Source organism: Lissotriton vulgaris, chromosome 6 (assembly GCF_964263255.1).
Source record: "Lissotriton vulgaris chromosome 6, aLisVul1.2, whole genome shotgun sequence".
NCBI lineage: Eukaryota > Metazoa > Chordata > Amphibia > Caudata > Salamandridae > Lissotriton > Lissotriton vulgaris.
Genome location: NC_141694.1, coordinates 200,655,712 through 200,672,844, shown reverse-complemented (window position 1 = coordinate 200,672,844; position 17,133 = coordinate 200,655,712). Strand labels below are relative to the sequence as shown.

At 44.4% G+C, this 17,133-nt stretch overlaps 1 protein-coding gene across 1 annotated transcript in view; it reads right to left on the bottom strand.

Annotated features, from left to right (window-relative positions):
• Positions 1-15,908, bottom strand: part of LOC147707018 (meprin A subunit alpha-like) — a 131,442-nt gene extending 115,534 nt beyond the window's left edge. Inside the window, exons 1-3 of the mRNA XM_086926244.1 lie at positions 14,393-15,908; positions 14,267-14,291; positions 14,118-14,171 (exon numbers count right to left, since the gene is read on the bottom strand). Coding sequence (XP_086782370.1) covers positions 14,118-14,171; positions 14,267-14,291; positions 14,393-14,503 — 190 coding nt within the window. The 5' untranslated portion in view covers positions 14,504-15,908. The remainder of the gene's footprint in view (positions 1-14,117; positions 14,172-14,266; positions 14,292-14,392) is intronic.
• Between the last annotated feature and the right edge of the window lie 1,225 nt (positions 15,909-17,133).

The window sequence follows — 17,133 nt, the reverse complement described above, 5'->3', positions numbered from 1 at the left end:
GTTGGGTGGCCCTAAAGACAAAGAAAAGTCATTGCAGACTTTCAGACTTAATTAAGAAAAATAGATCTGACCCTCAAGAAGTGCCTTACAGACAGTTGCAAGCTGGTGGCAGAACTCAGGTTCTACACAAACTGAAGAACAAACAAGCATTTACAATGCAAAGATCTCGGCATTATTAAAGGAAGAGCTATTGGCATTGCTCATGACTTTTTTTTTAATCATAAATAAATGGCATTGTCAGTTACATTGCCAATAGCGTAATCGTTAGATAAATGGCATTGTCATTTACAATGCCAATAGCTTAATCGCTCGCAAATGCATGACCTATTGCATTTACACCCACACAGAGCCACACACACAAAGCCACACACACACACATACAGAGCCACCCACACAATCTGCACTCTACACTCACAATCTGCACTCTACACTCTGAATCTGCACTCTACACTCTGAATCTGAACTCTACACTCTGCACTCTACACTCTGAATCTGCACTCTACACTCTGAAGCTGCACTCTACACTCTACACTCTACACTCTACACTCTGCACTCTACACTCTACACTCTGCACTCTACACTCTGAATCTGCACTCTACACTCTGAATCTACACTCTACACTCTGCACTCTACACTCTGAATCTGCACTCTACACTCTGAATCTGCACTCTACACTCTGAATCTGCACTCTACACTCCACACTCTACACTCTGAATCTGCACTCTACACTCTGAATCTGCACTCTACACTCTACACTCTGAATCTGCACTCTACACTCTGAATCCGCACTCTACACTCTGAATCTGCACTCTACACTCTGCACTCTGCACTCTACACTCTGCACTCTACACTCTACACTCTGCACTCTACACTCTGAATCTGCACTCTATACTCTGAATCTGCACTCTACAATATGAATATGCACTCTACACTCCGAATCTGCACTCTACACTGAATCTGCACTCTACGCTCTGAATCTGCACTCTGCACTCTACACTCTGAATCTGCACTCTACACTCTGAATCTGCACTCTACACTCTACACTCTGAATCTGCACTCTACAATATGAATATGCACTCTACACTCCGAATCTGCACTCTACACTGAATCTGCACTCTACACTCTGAATCTGCACTCTGCACTCTACACTCTACACTCTGAATCTGCACTCTACACTCTGAATCTGCACTCTACACTCTGCACTCTGAATCTGCACTCTACACTCTGAATCTGCACTCTATACTCTGAATCAGCACTCTAAACTCTGAATCTGCACTCTACACTCTGAATCTGCACTCTACACTCTGAATCTGCACTCTACACTCTGAATCTGCACTCAGCACTCTACACTCTACACTCTGAATCTGCACTCTACACTCTGAATCTGCACTCTACACTCACCAAGCGCCAGAATGGTTCTATAACACGAGAGAGAATCATGCCCCACCAATTTGGAAATCACAGTAGGGTGAACACAGTTTAGCTGTCTGTCACAGTTCTTTAGGCAGTGTGATTAACTTCGAAGTAGCCCTTTTTCATTAATAAGGATCGTCGCAATCCCAAACATGTCTTCTTGGGCTGTGGGATAAAGCACATCGCCTTATATGGATCTCAAAATAGACCATAACTTCTTGGGGACTTAAACTTCCATGCAATTGCTATTCTCAGTAAAACTGGATTTCAGAATCAAATAGTCTCGAAGTTTATCATACGCCTCAAGCATACTCAAGTTTGAAGGTTTCGTGGGGAGAGATGACATTGCTTAATTCTGAAGCATTAATAGGGGGGCTTTTATACAGTGGCCAGTCACTGCTGACTCTGACCCGCGGATTGCCGTGTGTTGCGACGGATTAAACTCTCTTCCGGATTCCAGGAACGCTAGGTGTTACCTGCGCGATCCCAGGCCTGGTCTTTCTAGGGATGGGCTCCGGAGGTCATCATTCTAATAACACGACCCGGCTGGAGCAGCTGGGAGGGCTGAGAAGACGAGAGTAATCGGTGCTTCAGAACACAGACCCCATATGCTGCAATGCAGGTTTTCTATGAGCATTTACAGTCATGGTCACGTCTCCCACGGCTTTCGTTTTCACTGTTAACAGAACATATATCCTTTACTAGCAGAGTTAAGGGAGCACACAGAGGGACTGTGTTCGACAAATGGAGGGGACACGAATTGCATGCAACCCTGCAAAATTGGCATCCCGTTTACAATATACAAGATACTGCTGTGATTTGAGGCCCTGTTGCACAGCACCGACATTCACCAGAAATATGACTTCCTCCATGTAGAAACATGTAGAATAGCCGAGCGGGATTTTTCTTACGATGCAATATGTTGGTGTAATCAGGGGCGTAAAGTACAGCTAGTGCTACCCCTGTGGTATAGGGTTTCCTCAAATCCTCCAGTGGGTCCCTGTCCCCTATGGAAGGCCTATATTTATCTGTGAGATATGGGAAACTCAGGGGCCCTCTTTAAATTCCGTCTGTTAGCCCCATCCTTTTGCCTTACGTCATTGAGCGTAATGTGTTGTGCAATTAGTAGAGCACAAGGCGACTCTATGCTGCGCATGGTACCTTCGTCTAGAGCTAGACATACCTCAATATTTCCCGGAAAATACATTCTTGTCGGAGGAGCAAGTGTGTCACCGCGTAGGATGTGACGCAGAGATATAGGAGGGTGGGGATTCAGAAAGGGTAGCATCATGGGAGGGTCTTGAAGGGTGCAGGTGTGATGATGGACTCCAGTGCAGTGGGCCCAGAGCAGTGATCCAGGTTTAAACCGTTGTCTAATCTCAGTTCCTTCGTTAATGGCATCCACCTGCCAGGGGTGAAACTTCCATTAGTGCAGCAAGAGCAGTGGCGCCAGGGTTCAGAGACCCGAGGGGCCCACTGAACCTTGATTATCTCTCCATTTTAATACTCAAACAGCAGCCAGTGAGAGAATTTCCTTGCTCGCTCTAGGGCCTATGACTCATTAGTATTTCGCGTGCCCACGGTTTATGGGGAGTCTGATTATAATAATAAATGTTTCTATCACTGGCGGTGATAACAGCGGGGTACCCACCTTAACTATCTGGTTCTCCCAGTGTTAATGTTTCCCTCGAACTCATTAATGTGTTTTCGCTTCCAATGGTGCGATAAGGATGATGTCAGCATTTTGGGCCTGCACCTGTGTTTAAATAGCAAATTAGCAAATTAGGACACTTTGCCAGTTGTCCTGTAGGATAAGTCGAGTGTCCTCCAACGATTCTTGTGGTACTCGTCCGGGGACTCACTCTCTCGCTCTCACACAGAATGGGGCCCCGCCTCCCACTCACAGCTGCCTAACTCCCCGCGAGAGGCACTGTGCCCCCTCCAGCTCTCCTCAGCCTCCTGTGACGAGGACGGTGACTCATTCCTCTGTGGCTGTGACTGTGCCCTTCCTTTCCTCGGACCCTCCTTTGAAGGGGGCAGGGCATCCTCTTCCTATGCTGATTATGCATCTACCTCCGCTATGATAGGGACTGTGATGTCCCCCTCCCCCCCCGAATATCCTTCTCCACGACCTCTGCTGTGATTGGGAAGTGGCTCCTGCTCTCACTGAAGTCGCTGCCCCCTCTCCCCTGACCCTTCCCTGAGACAGGGATGATGATCCCCATCTCCACAGCCCTGGAACGGAGACGCCTCTGCCTCGCTCTACCCTCTACCTCCCGTGTGTACGTGATCCGCTGCAAGTCTCTGCAGCTTCCTCTTCAGTGCATCACGGTGCGGGCGGAGGTGGCAGCAGCTGCTGGAGGGGAGCGGGGGATGCCCTGCTCGCCTTCCCCTCTCAACGTCACTCTCCTGCCTCCGTGCATTGGCTGCGGAAATCACACTCTGCTGTGGGAAGCTGGCACGTTCCCTTCCGCCCGCAGATATCAGAGCACCCAGTCGCCATGGACAGCAATGGCGATGCGCGGCCGCTAGGTTACAATCCATATCAGTAGGCGGTATTATTAATTCAGGTGATGCAGCACGCTCCGGCATCCAGAGCCTGCTCTTGCCCGTCCCTCTTTTCATTACTTCCCGTGTTTTTCTTCATCTCAGAGTGATGACATACATTCTGGTGACCTTGACGGATGGAGGGAGTGACCTTCACTTCTTGCGGGTTTCTTTGCGTTTAACTCCAAAAAGAGGAGGGCGGGATTTATATTATGTTACCGTAGATTTCTAGAATAGGGCCAGATAATATACGAGGAAGACAAACATAAAGGTTTAAAAGCAGTGTGGTTTCAAGGTAACAGAAGCAACCTCCCCCCTGAGGAAGGCAGTTTACGTGAATGATTGTATTTTAACTAAAGTATACAAGAGCTCTATTGAGTGCCGGGAGGGGGGGCGGGAAAAAGACACGGCGGGGAGGACAGCGAGACGATCTCATCAGCGGGAGGGGAACAAAGACACGGACAGCGGGAGGGGGCGGGAAAAAAGACGGCGGGAACGAGAGCGAGTGCAGCCTACCTCAACCTTACTAGCAGCAAAATGGCGGCCTCAAGCTTCCGAAATATTTCGGATTCGGGGGCGTGTTTTGCTGTCCTGAGTGACGGACGACGTCACGGGCTAAAGAACAGCAAAACTTACGCCCTCGAATCCGAAAGAGACGGGGCTTGTTTGGAGTGACTCCCTTCTCTTCCAATGGCTGGCCTCCGTTTAGGAAGCCAGCCAATGGAAGCGAACGGAGCAGAGAGGCGGGTTTGAACTGCCCTACTCCAAAACATAAGATCTCCGGACCGGAAGCTGCGCTTTGCGCAGCTTATAGGTCCCTCGACCTAAAAAGTGCTCAGAAGGGCAGGAATTTCTGTGACACAAAAAAACTCTATGCATACTGCACAGTGGTTTGAAATTGACTTTTAGGGCAGCAGACAAGCAGTAGAGCAGGCACCTGAGATATGTTCGAATTTCCTCTGGCAATAAACGTGCCGGATTGCAAGAATTTGTGGGCATATTATCAAGGACCAGAGTTAAAATGATCGCAGTTTTATTGGCAGGAAACTGCTGATAAAACGGCGATAATGGGCTTGATAATACGTCCTTGTTAATTCCCATAGAAGCCCATGTTCTTGTGTTAACATGGGCTTCTATGGGAATTAACAAGGCCCATTATCTCTGTTTTATCGGCAGTTCCTTGCCGATAAAACGGCGATAATTTTAACACCGGTCCTTGATAATATGCCCCTTGGCTGTTCCGCAGTTTCCTCGGTCCAAACTATGCATAATGTTTCCTATGAGGGATGAAATCGGTACAAATTCACAGGAATATCAGAGTTAATCGGCCACTCAAAGCCTTATCATTTACAAAAATTACATTAAATTCACTTTTAAAACGTCATCTTGCCATCTGTTGAATAATACTAAAAAAAACAATTCATCCTGAATATGATACATTTTTATATGATTTGCGTATTTACATCAAACACAATGATTAAAAACAAAATGTAAAAAAAAAACACTTTTCATTTGTAACTCAAGAAATTCCTGAATGTCTCCAGGTTACAAGTGAACTCATTCTCCAGGGTAACTTAATTATAGAGAGGATATTTTACAACAAAGTGATTAAATATTCACACTTCTTTGTTCCCCTAGTAATGTCTTGTTAACATTCTTGATTTCTCTGTAATTCTACATATTTGTGTCAGTGTGTTTTGGCAGGTTCAAAATCATAGGCTTCATCCTGACATAAAAACGGAAACCTATTATAATCTGCATGCATTTTGGCATGTTATTGAAATGCTTTTGAAAAAACATTTTACACTATTAATATGTAGCTCGCTCATGGTCAGGCCTCCAGTGCCATTTGGAGCGCTGAGGCTGCCTGCTCCGAGCCAATCCAGACACTTGACTCATGCTGCGTCTGGATTGGATAACGGAGTTGGCTGTGTGATGTCACCTCTCGCTCGGAGGAGTCTGGAGACAGGGACTGGAGACCTTCGAGGACGTGCTGCAGAATGAGGGAAGTAACTTTTATTTTTTCTTTCTTAGATGTTTATTTTAATGTAATTGTATGTGTGTTTTGATGTATGTAGCAAGATGTGTTCATAATAAATTTTAAAAAACATTATTTATTTATTTATTTTATTTATTTATGCAATTTGTTAAGCGCAACAAATACCCTAAGGTGTCTCAGCGCTGTTCAGATCAAGTGCGTGGAAATCAGGACTTACTGGTTAAAGAGCCAAGTTTTTAATTGTCTCCGGAAGATCATGAGGGAAGGGCAAGATTTTATGTGGAGGGGGAGAGTGTTCCACAGCCTAGAGGCAGCGACCGTGAAGCGTCTATCCCCCCAGTTCACTTTTTTAGTGCGGGGAATTGGTAGCAGATTGGCAGAGGAAGAGCGCAACGCTCTTTTGGGCGTATCAACAGAGAAGGCGTGCTTTAAAAACTCTGGACCTGTGCCGTTCCTGGCCTTATAGGTGATACATAGGGCCTTAAATTTTGTGCGGCTCCTGATCGGAAGCCAGTGCAGTTGTCGAATGATCGGAGAGATAGACGAGAATTTTGGGGTGTGGGTTAAAATTCTGGCAGCAGAGTTTTGGATAAGTTGTAGCTTATTCAGAACTTGTGCTTGGGCGTTTAATAGCAAACCGTTACAGTAGTCAACCTTAGATAAAACCAAGGTTGACATCAGGGTTTTGCCTGCGATGGCTGGGAGAAACGGCAATAATTTCTTAATAATCCTCAGAGTGTAAAAAGATGCTGAGACTACCGCGTTGGCATGGCTTACAAATGACAGTTTATTATCAAATAGAACACCTAGGTTCCTGACTTTATTCACCGGTGTCGGGGGAGGCCTAAGTCCGAGGGCCACCATTCTGGGGACCAAGACGGGGTCAAGCTACCGAATATCATGACCTCCGTCTTGTCTGAATTTAATTTTAAACAATTGTGGTCCATCCAAGAGCTGATGGCCATCATTCCGTCTTGGAAGTTGGCTGCAACCGCTCTTCCGTTGTTATGAACAGCCAGTACCAACTGGGTATCATCAGCATAAGATGTTAAACCTATACCGTAGGATTTAATGACCCTCGCCAAGTCCGACACATAGATGTTGAATAGCGTCGGACTTAGCGAGGATCCCTGAGGAACACCACACGGCAAGGTAAAGATAGGGGAGATGAAGTCACCCAGTTTGACTGACTGCTCACAGCCAGAAAGAAAGGAGGTTAGCCGTTATTTGGTCTTGTCCTGAATGCCGATCCTTCCAACACGGTCGATCAAGATGTTGTGATCGACTGTGTCGAAAGCCACAGACAAGTCCAATAATATCAGGACTGCTGCGCCTCCTTGATTCATGATTACTCTGACCTCGTCTGCTGCTTTTGGGCAGTTTCGGTCCCATAGCCTTTCCTGAAACCGAATTGAGTATCATCAAGAAGATTATTCTGGTCAATATAATTGGCCAGCTGATGATTCATGATTCTCTCGAATATTTTTGAGGGAAAAGGAAGGCATGCAATAGGTCGATAGTTTTTAGAATCAGAGGGGTTCAAGGTTGATTTTTTTTAATAACGGTTTGATAATTGCTTTCTTCCAAACCGAAGGATAGGACCCTGAGCGAAACATGGCGTTGCAGATGTTAGTCAGCATGGGGGCTATCAAGTTGGTCACTGGTTTGATGATCATAGGTGGACATGGATCGAGTAGTGATCCTGATTTGATAGTTGTTATAATTTCCATTATCTGAGTAGGGGTGATTTGAGCAAATTCTGATAAAGATGTGGAAGTAGGGGAGTGATTTGTATTATGACTGGTAGGTTCTGAAGTAGGCTTTGTAGAAAATTTGGAAAATATGTCGTTGACCTTAAGTTTGAAAAAATCTGCCAGTTCGTTGCACAGATTTTGGGATGGTTCCATAGTGGCACAAGTAGGTGGGGTGGACAGATTTGAAACCACTTGGTAGAGTAATTTAGTGGAATTTGTAGCTGCTTCTATTTGCTCCGTGTAGTATCTTTGTTTTTCTGTATTTAACATTGATCTGTAGATGGCTAGCGCTTTTTTATAGGCATCTCTATCGTAATTATCGTAGAGTTTACGCCAGCGTCTTTCTAAATTTTGACAGCGTTGCCTTTCCAGTCTGAGGGTTTCAGAAAACCAAGGAGCGGAGGGTGTGTTACGGTTTGATTGTATAGATTTTAAAGGAGCCAGTGTATGGAAGGCATCATTTAGCCAAGCTGTATACTTCTCTGAGGCAGTGTGAGGGTCTGAAGTATCCCCTGGTTGAGTGACAAGCAGGGTGGAGTGTAGGGTTTGGTCATCCAGCTTCTTCCAGCCTCGGAATTGTATGACAGGGTTTTTGAGGTGTGTGTTTTTGACATCCCTTATCCTAATGGTGAAGATTAATGCAGAGTGGTCAGTCCATGTTAATGGTTTTACTAAAGGTGGGGTGATATAAGGATTGGTGGAAAAAATGCCATCGAGTGTATGCCCAGCCTGGTGGGTGGGAGCGGTATTCAGTAGTTTGAGGCCTGCTGCGGAAAGGTCAGATACTAGAGTTGATGCGTCTCTGTCAGTGGGGTTTTCTAGGTGGAAATTAAAATCACCTAATATTGTGTAATCAGGATGAGCTGCTATGGGTTCTGACAGGGTATTAAGGGATGCTAGAAAGGGGGTTCGCGGGAGGGAGTGCGGTAAATAAGAATGCCGTTGAAGGATTGCATGGGGGAGAGTCTGATGCAGAAAGTTAGAGCTTCCGCTGAATCAAGGTTAGTTGGTTCTATCCTTGTGACCAAATTATTTCTATATACAATGGCAATACCGCCTCCTCTTTTCCCTAGTGGTCTGTCCTGCCTGATCACGTAGTATCCATCCGGGACAGCTGTTCGGAGATCAGGGCCGGATGCTGGATCTGTCCATGTTTCCGTTATAAAAAGGATATCTAGGTCTTGGCTTAGAATGAGTTCGTGGATGTCTTCTTTATGTTTTGTAAGTGACCGCGCGTTAATTAACGCACATTGTATAGGTTTGGCCGTGGTGTGTACTTGAGGCAAGTATTGTGGTTGTTGAGGATAGGGGAGTGTCAGTTTATACTTACAGTTTGGACATTGAACTGATTGTAAGTTTATTAAAAAGTCTGCTTTAAAGTGGAGACAGCACGAGCTTAAAAAAGCCCCAGATGCTTTATAGTAAGTGTTCCTTATATCCCTCAAATGATTACTAGAGTAGGTAATGGCCTTACCTCCTTGGTGGGGTCTGAAAAGACCAGGGGGCATGGCGTTCGGCGCGGTCTTAGCGCGGACGGGCGCAGACGGGCTTGCCTTAGGCGCGCCTTCGGCCCGCTGCCGGTGCGCCCGCTGCGCCCGCTCGCTGCGCCGTCGGGAGGTGTTGTTCATTTGTAGAGGGAGTAGAGGAGGGTGGGGATCAGCCAGCAACTGGAGCGCTGTCCCTGCCTTCCCCCAAGATGGCGTCCGCCTTCTCTCGCCCCAGCAAGTAGTCTGATGTGCGAGGGGGAAGTATCGGTACAAGGCAGAGATTGGGGCTTTAGGTAAAGTGCAATGTTATTTTAAATCATAAACAAAACACACAGCATAAAATGACGATTTTTTAAATTCGATCGGAAATTTAAGATTTTAAAAATGATTAGCAGCAATGGTCCAGCAATAATCCTTCTGCCTAACAACCCCCGGCTTCCGCCTCAGGGGTGTGGGACACTGATCTGTGCCCCGCGTGGATCTAAGTGGGTTTTAAGCCAGCTGGGAGGGCGGGGATCAGCCAGCAACTAGAGCGCTGTCCCTGCCTTCCCCCAAGATGGCGTCCGCCTTCTCTCGCCCCAGCAAGTAGTCTGCTGTGCGAGGGAGAAGTATCGGTACAAGGCAGAGATTGGGGCTTTAGGTAAAGTGCAATGTTATTTTAAATCATAAACAAAACTCACAGCATAAAATGACGATTTTTAAAATTCGATCGGAAATTTAAGATTTTAAAAATGATTAGCAGCAATGGTCCAGCAATAATCCTTCTGCCTAACAACCCCCGGCTTCCGCCTCAGGGGTGTGGGACACTGATCTGTGCCCCGCGTGGATCTAAGTGGGTTTTAAGCCAGCTGGGAGGGCGGGGATCAGCCAGCAACTGGAGCGCTGTCCCTGCCTTCCCCCAAGATGGCGTCCGCCTTCTCTCGCCCCAGCAAGTAGTCTGCTGTGCGAGGGGGAAGTATCGGTACAAGGCAGAGATTGGGGCTTTAGGTAAAGTGCAATGTTATTTTAAATCATAAACAAAACACACAGCATAAAATGACGATTTTTAAAATTCGATCGGAAATTTAAGATTTTAAAAATGATTAGCAGCAATGGTCCAGCAATAATCCTTCTGCCTAACAACCCCCGGCTTCCGCCTCAGGGGTGTGGGACACTGATCTGTGCCCCGCGTGGATCTAAGTGGGTTTTAAGCCAGCTGGGAGGGCGGGGATCAGCCAGCAACTGGAGCGCTGTCCCTGCCTTCCACCAAGATGGCGTCCGCCTTCTCTCGCCCCAGCAAGTAGTCTGCTGTGCGAGGGGGAAGTATCGGTACAAGGCAGAGATTGGGCTTTAGGTAAAGTGCAATGTTATTTTAAATCATAAACAAAACACACAGCATAAAATGACGATTTTTAAAATTCGATCGGAAATTTAAGATTTTAAAAATGATTAGCAGCAATTGTCCAGCAATAATCCTCCTGCCTAACAACCCCCGGCTTCCGCCTCAGGGGTGTGGGACACTGATCTGAGTTATGATTCATTATGAGTCACAAGTACATTTGTTAGTTTCATTTACTTTCTTATTTGGAGAAATCATGGGTATTTTGAACCCAGCATCAATGCATGCAGTTTCTAAAGACCAGATTTTTTATTATTTCAATGAATTACTCATGCAACAAATGTTTTACCTCTAAGCAGCTAATAAACCAAGATCCCTTTCAAAGCACTAGACTCTGCGTTAGATCACAGGGATATAAGGGGTTGTCAGTTTGGTTGTCAGATGCAATTTCACCCTACACAGCTAATAAACCAAGGGGCACATTTATGAGCCCCTTTGCATCACTCCCGCATCACGCAACGTGGTGCAAGGGGGACGCAATTGTAAAATGAGATTTATGAAAGCATGCAAGATCACACTGCGAAGCCCTGTGTGGCTTCAAAAATCTCGAATAATGTAACGCAGCACAAATCACAGTGTTGCATTACTCTGTGCCAGGAAGGCATTACAATGGGTTTTATGTGGGTGTTCCCACACAACATCCATGTATTTTGAAACATTCCCTGATTAACAAGAACTTGTAAACCCCTGGGAATGCACCATAAAGATATGCCTCCCCAGAAGAGGCGTAACGAGGAGAAATATCTTTATTTCTCCTTGTTTTTTCCTCTTTCTATCATGAGTGCTGCATTCTGCAGCACACATAGAAAGAGGAAAAACCCTCTCAGGATTGTTTTTGTGCAGGAAGGTTCCCCTTCATGCACAAATGAATTCCATCCTACAACACAGACACCATTGCACCATGAACAAGGGTGCCTCGTTGGCGCTAGGTTGCCGAAACGGTGGTAGCACAAGGGAAAATGACAGGAATGCACTGTATTGAATGAATACGGGGCATTCCTGCAATTTCCCTGTGACAGGCATTGCAGCAAGGCGACTTGCTGCGCTTCCCTGCACCACAAAATTCATGAATATACCCCCAAGTATTTTTTCAAGACAGTAGACTCTGTATTAGATTACATGGTTCTGATTGGTTTTTCAAGTTTGTTTGTCACTTGCGATTTACTCAGGAGCGAAAATCACATTTGGTCCCTAATGTGGCCTGCAGCAGAAAAATTCACCACAACAGATTCCGTGAGGGTAGACATTACGATCTGGACGCAAGGTATAGAGCTTTGGAATATCTAAACAATATTAATAAGACACGTGTGAACATGCAAATTATATAGACAAAGTAGAAGATATCTCTCAGATGGCACTACTCTCTATTGAAGATGATGAGTCTAAATCTAAACATGCACTGGCAAAAACCGGAGGTCAGGCCATCTTAATTTTTTAACATGCATTTGTTTTTAAAAACATAAGTAATATGCACAAATATTGGCAAGAATATCAAAAATATAAAAATAAAATAGTGGTCCAGAAGTCCAGGCACGCCTGCCCTGTGACTGAAGTGTACTCCTTTATAAATGTCTGTGCACATGTGGTCACTCAAGTTGCATTTTACACAGAGCATGAGAGCCCCTGGCAGTGGCGGCTGCTACTTAACCGTGGTGGTGAAGTAGGGTATCGGGAGGGAAGAGGTGGGGGAGATAGAATGAAAATAAATCACATACCTGTCTGTCAGTCCTTTTCGCCCTCTTCCAGGACTCCATGGGTAGGAAGCAGTTACAGGAAGCACCCAGGCTTCCAGACTCCCCTATCCAATCATGATGCTGCTGATAGCAGCGTTATGATTGGTCTGAGCACTGTGATTTAGTGCTCAGTGAGGAACTGGGAGCCTGGGCATGTTCTCCACCTAGGCTGTGCAACACAGCCCGGTGGAGAACATGCTAGCTGAGCATGCCTGGTTGGCCCACTGAAGACAGCCGGCCAAACTGTCATGCGCACTTACAGAGTGCTACCACTTTTCCGCCTGCTCCTCTGATACAGCCCAGTCCCGCCTTGCCCCTAACCGGCTGAGCAACACAACGGAAAATTAAAATGATAACACCAATGCGTTATTATCATTTCATTTTACTTTTTTCACCTGCTCACAGAGCCGTGGGGAGATGCTCCTCCGCCGTAGCCCCCCTGACACTTGACTGACGTAGGCTGATCCATTGCCCATTGTTGAATGCTGTGGTGGGTGGAAGCAAAATGTGACTGAAACTCAAACAGACCAATGGTTGAAGGGGCTTGACGGAAAGCCATTGTATGGCTGTAAATAATATGTATTTTTATCATGATACTGTGGATAATATTACATTGACAAGAGAGCTAAAGCTGTCTCCAGGCCTGGCCTAAAAACATGGAACTTTTTTGTGATGCTCCTCAGCAGCCATTGCTGACTTGGTGAACATAGTTGTGATTGACAGCAAAATTAAGAGCGGGTGGGAAGAAATTGCTGATGGAATGCATCTGCTCCATCAATAAGAATGAAGCTGAAAAGGCAATCAATTTTATTTCTAAATTACTTTTAAAGTTGGTTTGGGATGGATTAAGATCACGAGCTTTGAGTTGCACATGGACTGGTGTTCTAGTCTTTACATATCCTTTGCACTGAAGCGGTACTGCAGCGTCCCACCTGCAGACATCAAGATGAATTAAAGGCCTTCAAAGAAATAGCAATAGATTTAAAGAAGTCTTATATCTAAGGGTTGAGTATGTCTGATGGTTGCGCACTTCGTTGTATACACCCCAATAAAATGTATGTGTCCCCAATATTTTCTTCTTGTTCTACCCCTTGCATTGAGATATTTTATTCAAAAACAAACAAGGGATAAGGACATTCATTAATTCATTGATTGATGCCATCAGCCTGTCAGTATTTTTATATCATGTTCATTTCTTTGGTGGTAGGACTTGGCCCGATTCACAATGGTTATCACAAAGGGCATTTACAAGTAGTAAAGTTAGACTTTTGTCTCAGTTAAACCTTACGTTTTAGTCTTAAGTTTAACTGAGACCAAAAGTCTAACTTTACAACTCGTAAATGCCCTTTATGAATACCAAACATTGTAAACTTAGACTTTTATCTCAGTTTACCTTTGTGAATCGAGCCCTGTGTTTTTTAAACAGACCTGTTACAGCTGAAGTATATCGTGGGCAGAAGTTGTTCTGCTCCAGCCTCCAGATATTGCAATGCCGTCCTGCATGTACTCATACACACCGGAAGCTATCTTATATGTCCAGCTCTTAGAAATCTGGCACTTTAAGAAGTAGTGGGCTGAGTGTCATTAAGAGATGTCTTTTTTCCCATTAACCTATTAGATAACATGGGTTGTTATCATCAAGAGGCATGTATACCCAATCGTTGGATAATCACTATTTTTAGTTTTGTCAGAGAAAGCAAATGCAGACAAGTTATTTGTACTAAAGGTCAACTTCAAATATGAAAATAAACAGTTGGGCACTGTAGACGTTCAGCTCTTCCCAGATTAAACCATCCAAGTACATACCAGCGTTTATCTCCAGGATGTCGCGCGTGGGCTGGCCGCCGCCGACATCATAAACTATTTTAAAAAGATAATTGTCATGGTAAATATATATTGCGTTGAAGTAGAACTAGTAACGTTTGTCTAGATCAGGCTTGAAATTGAAGTATTACCAGAGTCCAGCGAGGATCTGCGAACCTAGAAAAGAGAGACCACATTGGTGTTGCATTAGAGATGAGGCAGTGGCAGTGAGGGCATTATGAGACAATAAAATATGAAATTAGAAGTGATGGAAATACCGTAAAGCCTGTAGTATGAGTTAGATCCAGAGCGAAGACCCAGAAGAGAAGGAGAAATTCCATTGTATCCGAGGAGCCGGGACAGCCTCGCTGCCTACAGGTAGGTTTCATAAGAGTGGAAAGTTGACATTGAACTTTGAAGTATCTGTCTGATGTTAATCAGGGAGGAAGGGAAGTATACCTTCTTGACAGTTATCTGGCTTCTTTGCACGTGAGAAGAGGCCTTTTGTTAATGAGTGATCATGTCTGTTGTGCGGCTTATCTCCTGCTCTCAGGGGCTGTGTATTGATAAGGTTTGAAGTAAATTATCTTCATTCTGACTCAAAGAAAAGAAAAGGATCAGATACTTCCTGGCTGGCAGAACTGGGTGCATTTATCTTCTCTCCTCCCGCCCAAACTTCCACTCAAAGCACTCGACCGCCATTACTGAAATTGTCCCACACCCGCAGCACAAATTCTGGTGCAGTGTTCAGTTCTACTGCATTTCTGTAACACTATCATGGCTGGAGGGACAATGGGATGAGGGGGTTGGTGTGGTCAGTGCTTCTAACCTCTTCCAGGGGACACCACATCCAAACGAGGGGGGAGCCAATGAAATAACAGAGTAGCTCCTATGAGCACAGCTCTGCCAGCTGGTGCCACTGTGGCTGGTATGGAATCCTCCATGATATTTATAAAGAGTACATCATCCCAGTTGTAGATCATAGTTTATGTGCTTTTTCCCTGAATGTGCACCTCTTTAAAAACAAGCACTTGCAAAGCCAAAAGGTCTCGTTTTGCGTGAGTTAATGCTATTGGCGTTGTAAATGACAATGTCTTTTACCCATGTGTCATGACTGGAGTGCAGGTATGTGGTGTGGAATGGAATTATGTGGGTTGGATTGGAATTGTTAGCTCTGGAATTTTGTGGTGTGGAATCGTGTGATGTGGAGTGGATGTGTTACATGGAATTATGTGGCATGCTGTGCAGTGAAATTATGTGGATAATATTTAAGTGGCATTGAGTGTTCTGGAATTATGTGGAGTGAGATTGTGTGTCGGAGTGTAATTATGTGGAATGGTAATTTGTGATGAGGAGTGGGTTGTAGTGGAAGTTAATTATGTGGTGTGCTGTTGAATTTTGGGGCATGATGTGGAATTCTGTGGTGTGGATTGGATGTATGTGGTGTGTTGTGTAATTGTGTTGAATTTTATGGTTTGGTGTTGAGTTATGTGGTGTAGAATGGAAATGTGTGGGGTTGAATTGTGTAGCGTGAAACTGTGTGGCATTGAGTGAAATCATGCTTATTGGAATTATATGGTATGGTGGAGTCTATTTATGTAGATTGCTGCTATATGGTAAAGATTGGTTTTATGTGGGCTGTATTTATGTGGTATTGAGTAGAGTGGAATTATGTGGTGTTGAATTATGTTGCGTTGAGTGATATTATGTGGAGTGTAATTATATAGAAACATCCAGGTATGCTACACAGAATTGGAAGCTCTGGATCAACCTACGGGAAAATAGAAAATGAGCAATCACAGAGAATTAAAAGAAGAAAATAAAGAACAGGCTGTACCCTAAAACAAACATTTCAATGGGCTTCAACTATAAATTATCATTGATCTATTTATACAAACAGCGACCCCATGTCCCAAACTTTTTGAGCCTTACCTCATATAATCTAGTGCTGTGACATACCTGTGGCAACATGAACGGCAAACTCATCCAAAAGTCATACTCCCAAACGTGGCCACTTATAGGCCACATCTCACCCAAGATTCTTCCAATCATGCATGACAGAGTAGTTATTTAATTGTCTATTCCGGAAGCGCTTAGTTGCTTAGAAGAGGTACAAAAGCGCAGTATAAACGCAAATACAATACTCCTTGCACTCCAATGCTGACTCATCAGTGTGTGCCTCTAAGCACTGCCCTGCTATAATACTTTTCCACCATTTGTGCGTGAGGAGCGCCAGACACTAAAAGGTTTATATATAATTTACACAGGTTAATAGAACGTTAACACAACTTTGCCATGACGATACACATCCAATGCTTTTACCCCTTTTAAGCATTTAATGGTTCTTCACAGTTTTAAAGCTGTCATTTATCAATGATGGTTTTAGATGTTTACATTTGTTTGAAATTTTCCCTGCAAGTAAATGATTGTGCAAAGGTCACAGTAAACTGTGAAATTACCGTAACTGAAGTCACTAAATGAGACACAATAAGGAGGCAACCTATAGAGGACAAATCAAAGTTAAATGGAACTCTCTTAAACAGAGAGGTGAAGGTCAAAACTGAAAGATAAGGAACAGTTTTGTAATAGGATATGATCGATAATAACAATGTAGTTGGTATTACACATTTAGATCATCTTCAAGCAGATAATACAATAAAAGGTGAAAACCTGTTAGATTGTTACATTTGTATTTTGCACAAGTACTGCAAGTTATATTTTTGCACATGAGAACGACCTCTGAATATTATTAGTCAGCAGAAGCATGGTATATTTGAAAGCAGTCGCTTGAGAATCCAAAACAACCTCTCTCTGGGTCGTAAGCTGGAGGATCCACGGTTAATTCAATTTATCGTACCATACACTTTTTTCTGTTTAGTTGTGTTAAAATACCTCAGACAAAAAACAAGTTGCATGGTTTGTGGACCACAATGTGGGATGAAAATGATTCATTGGCTGTACTATTATTATACTGAGTGCCTCTGTTGACATCATAGCGCGAGTGCAAAGATCAAAGGAT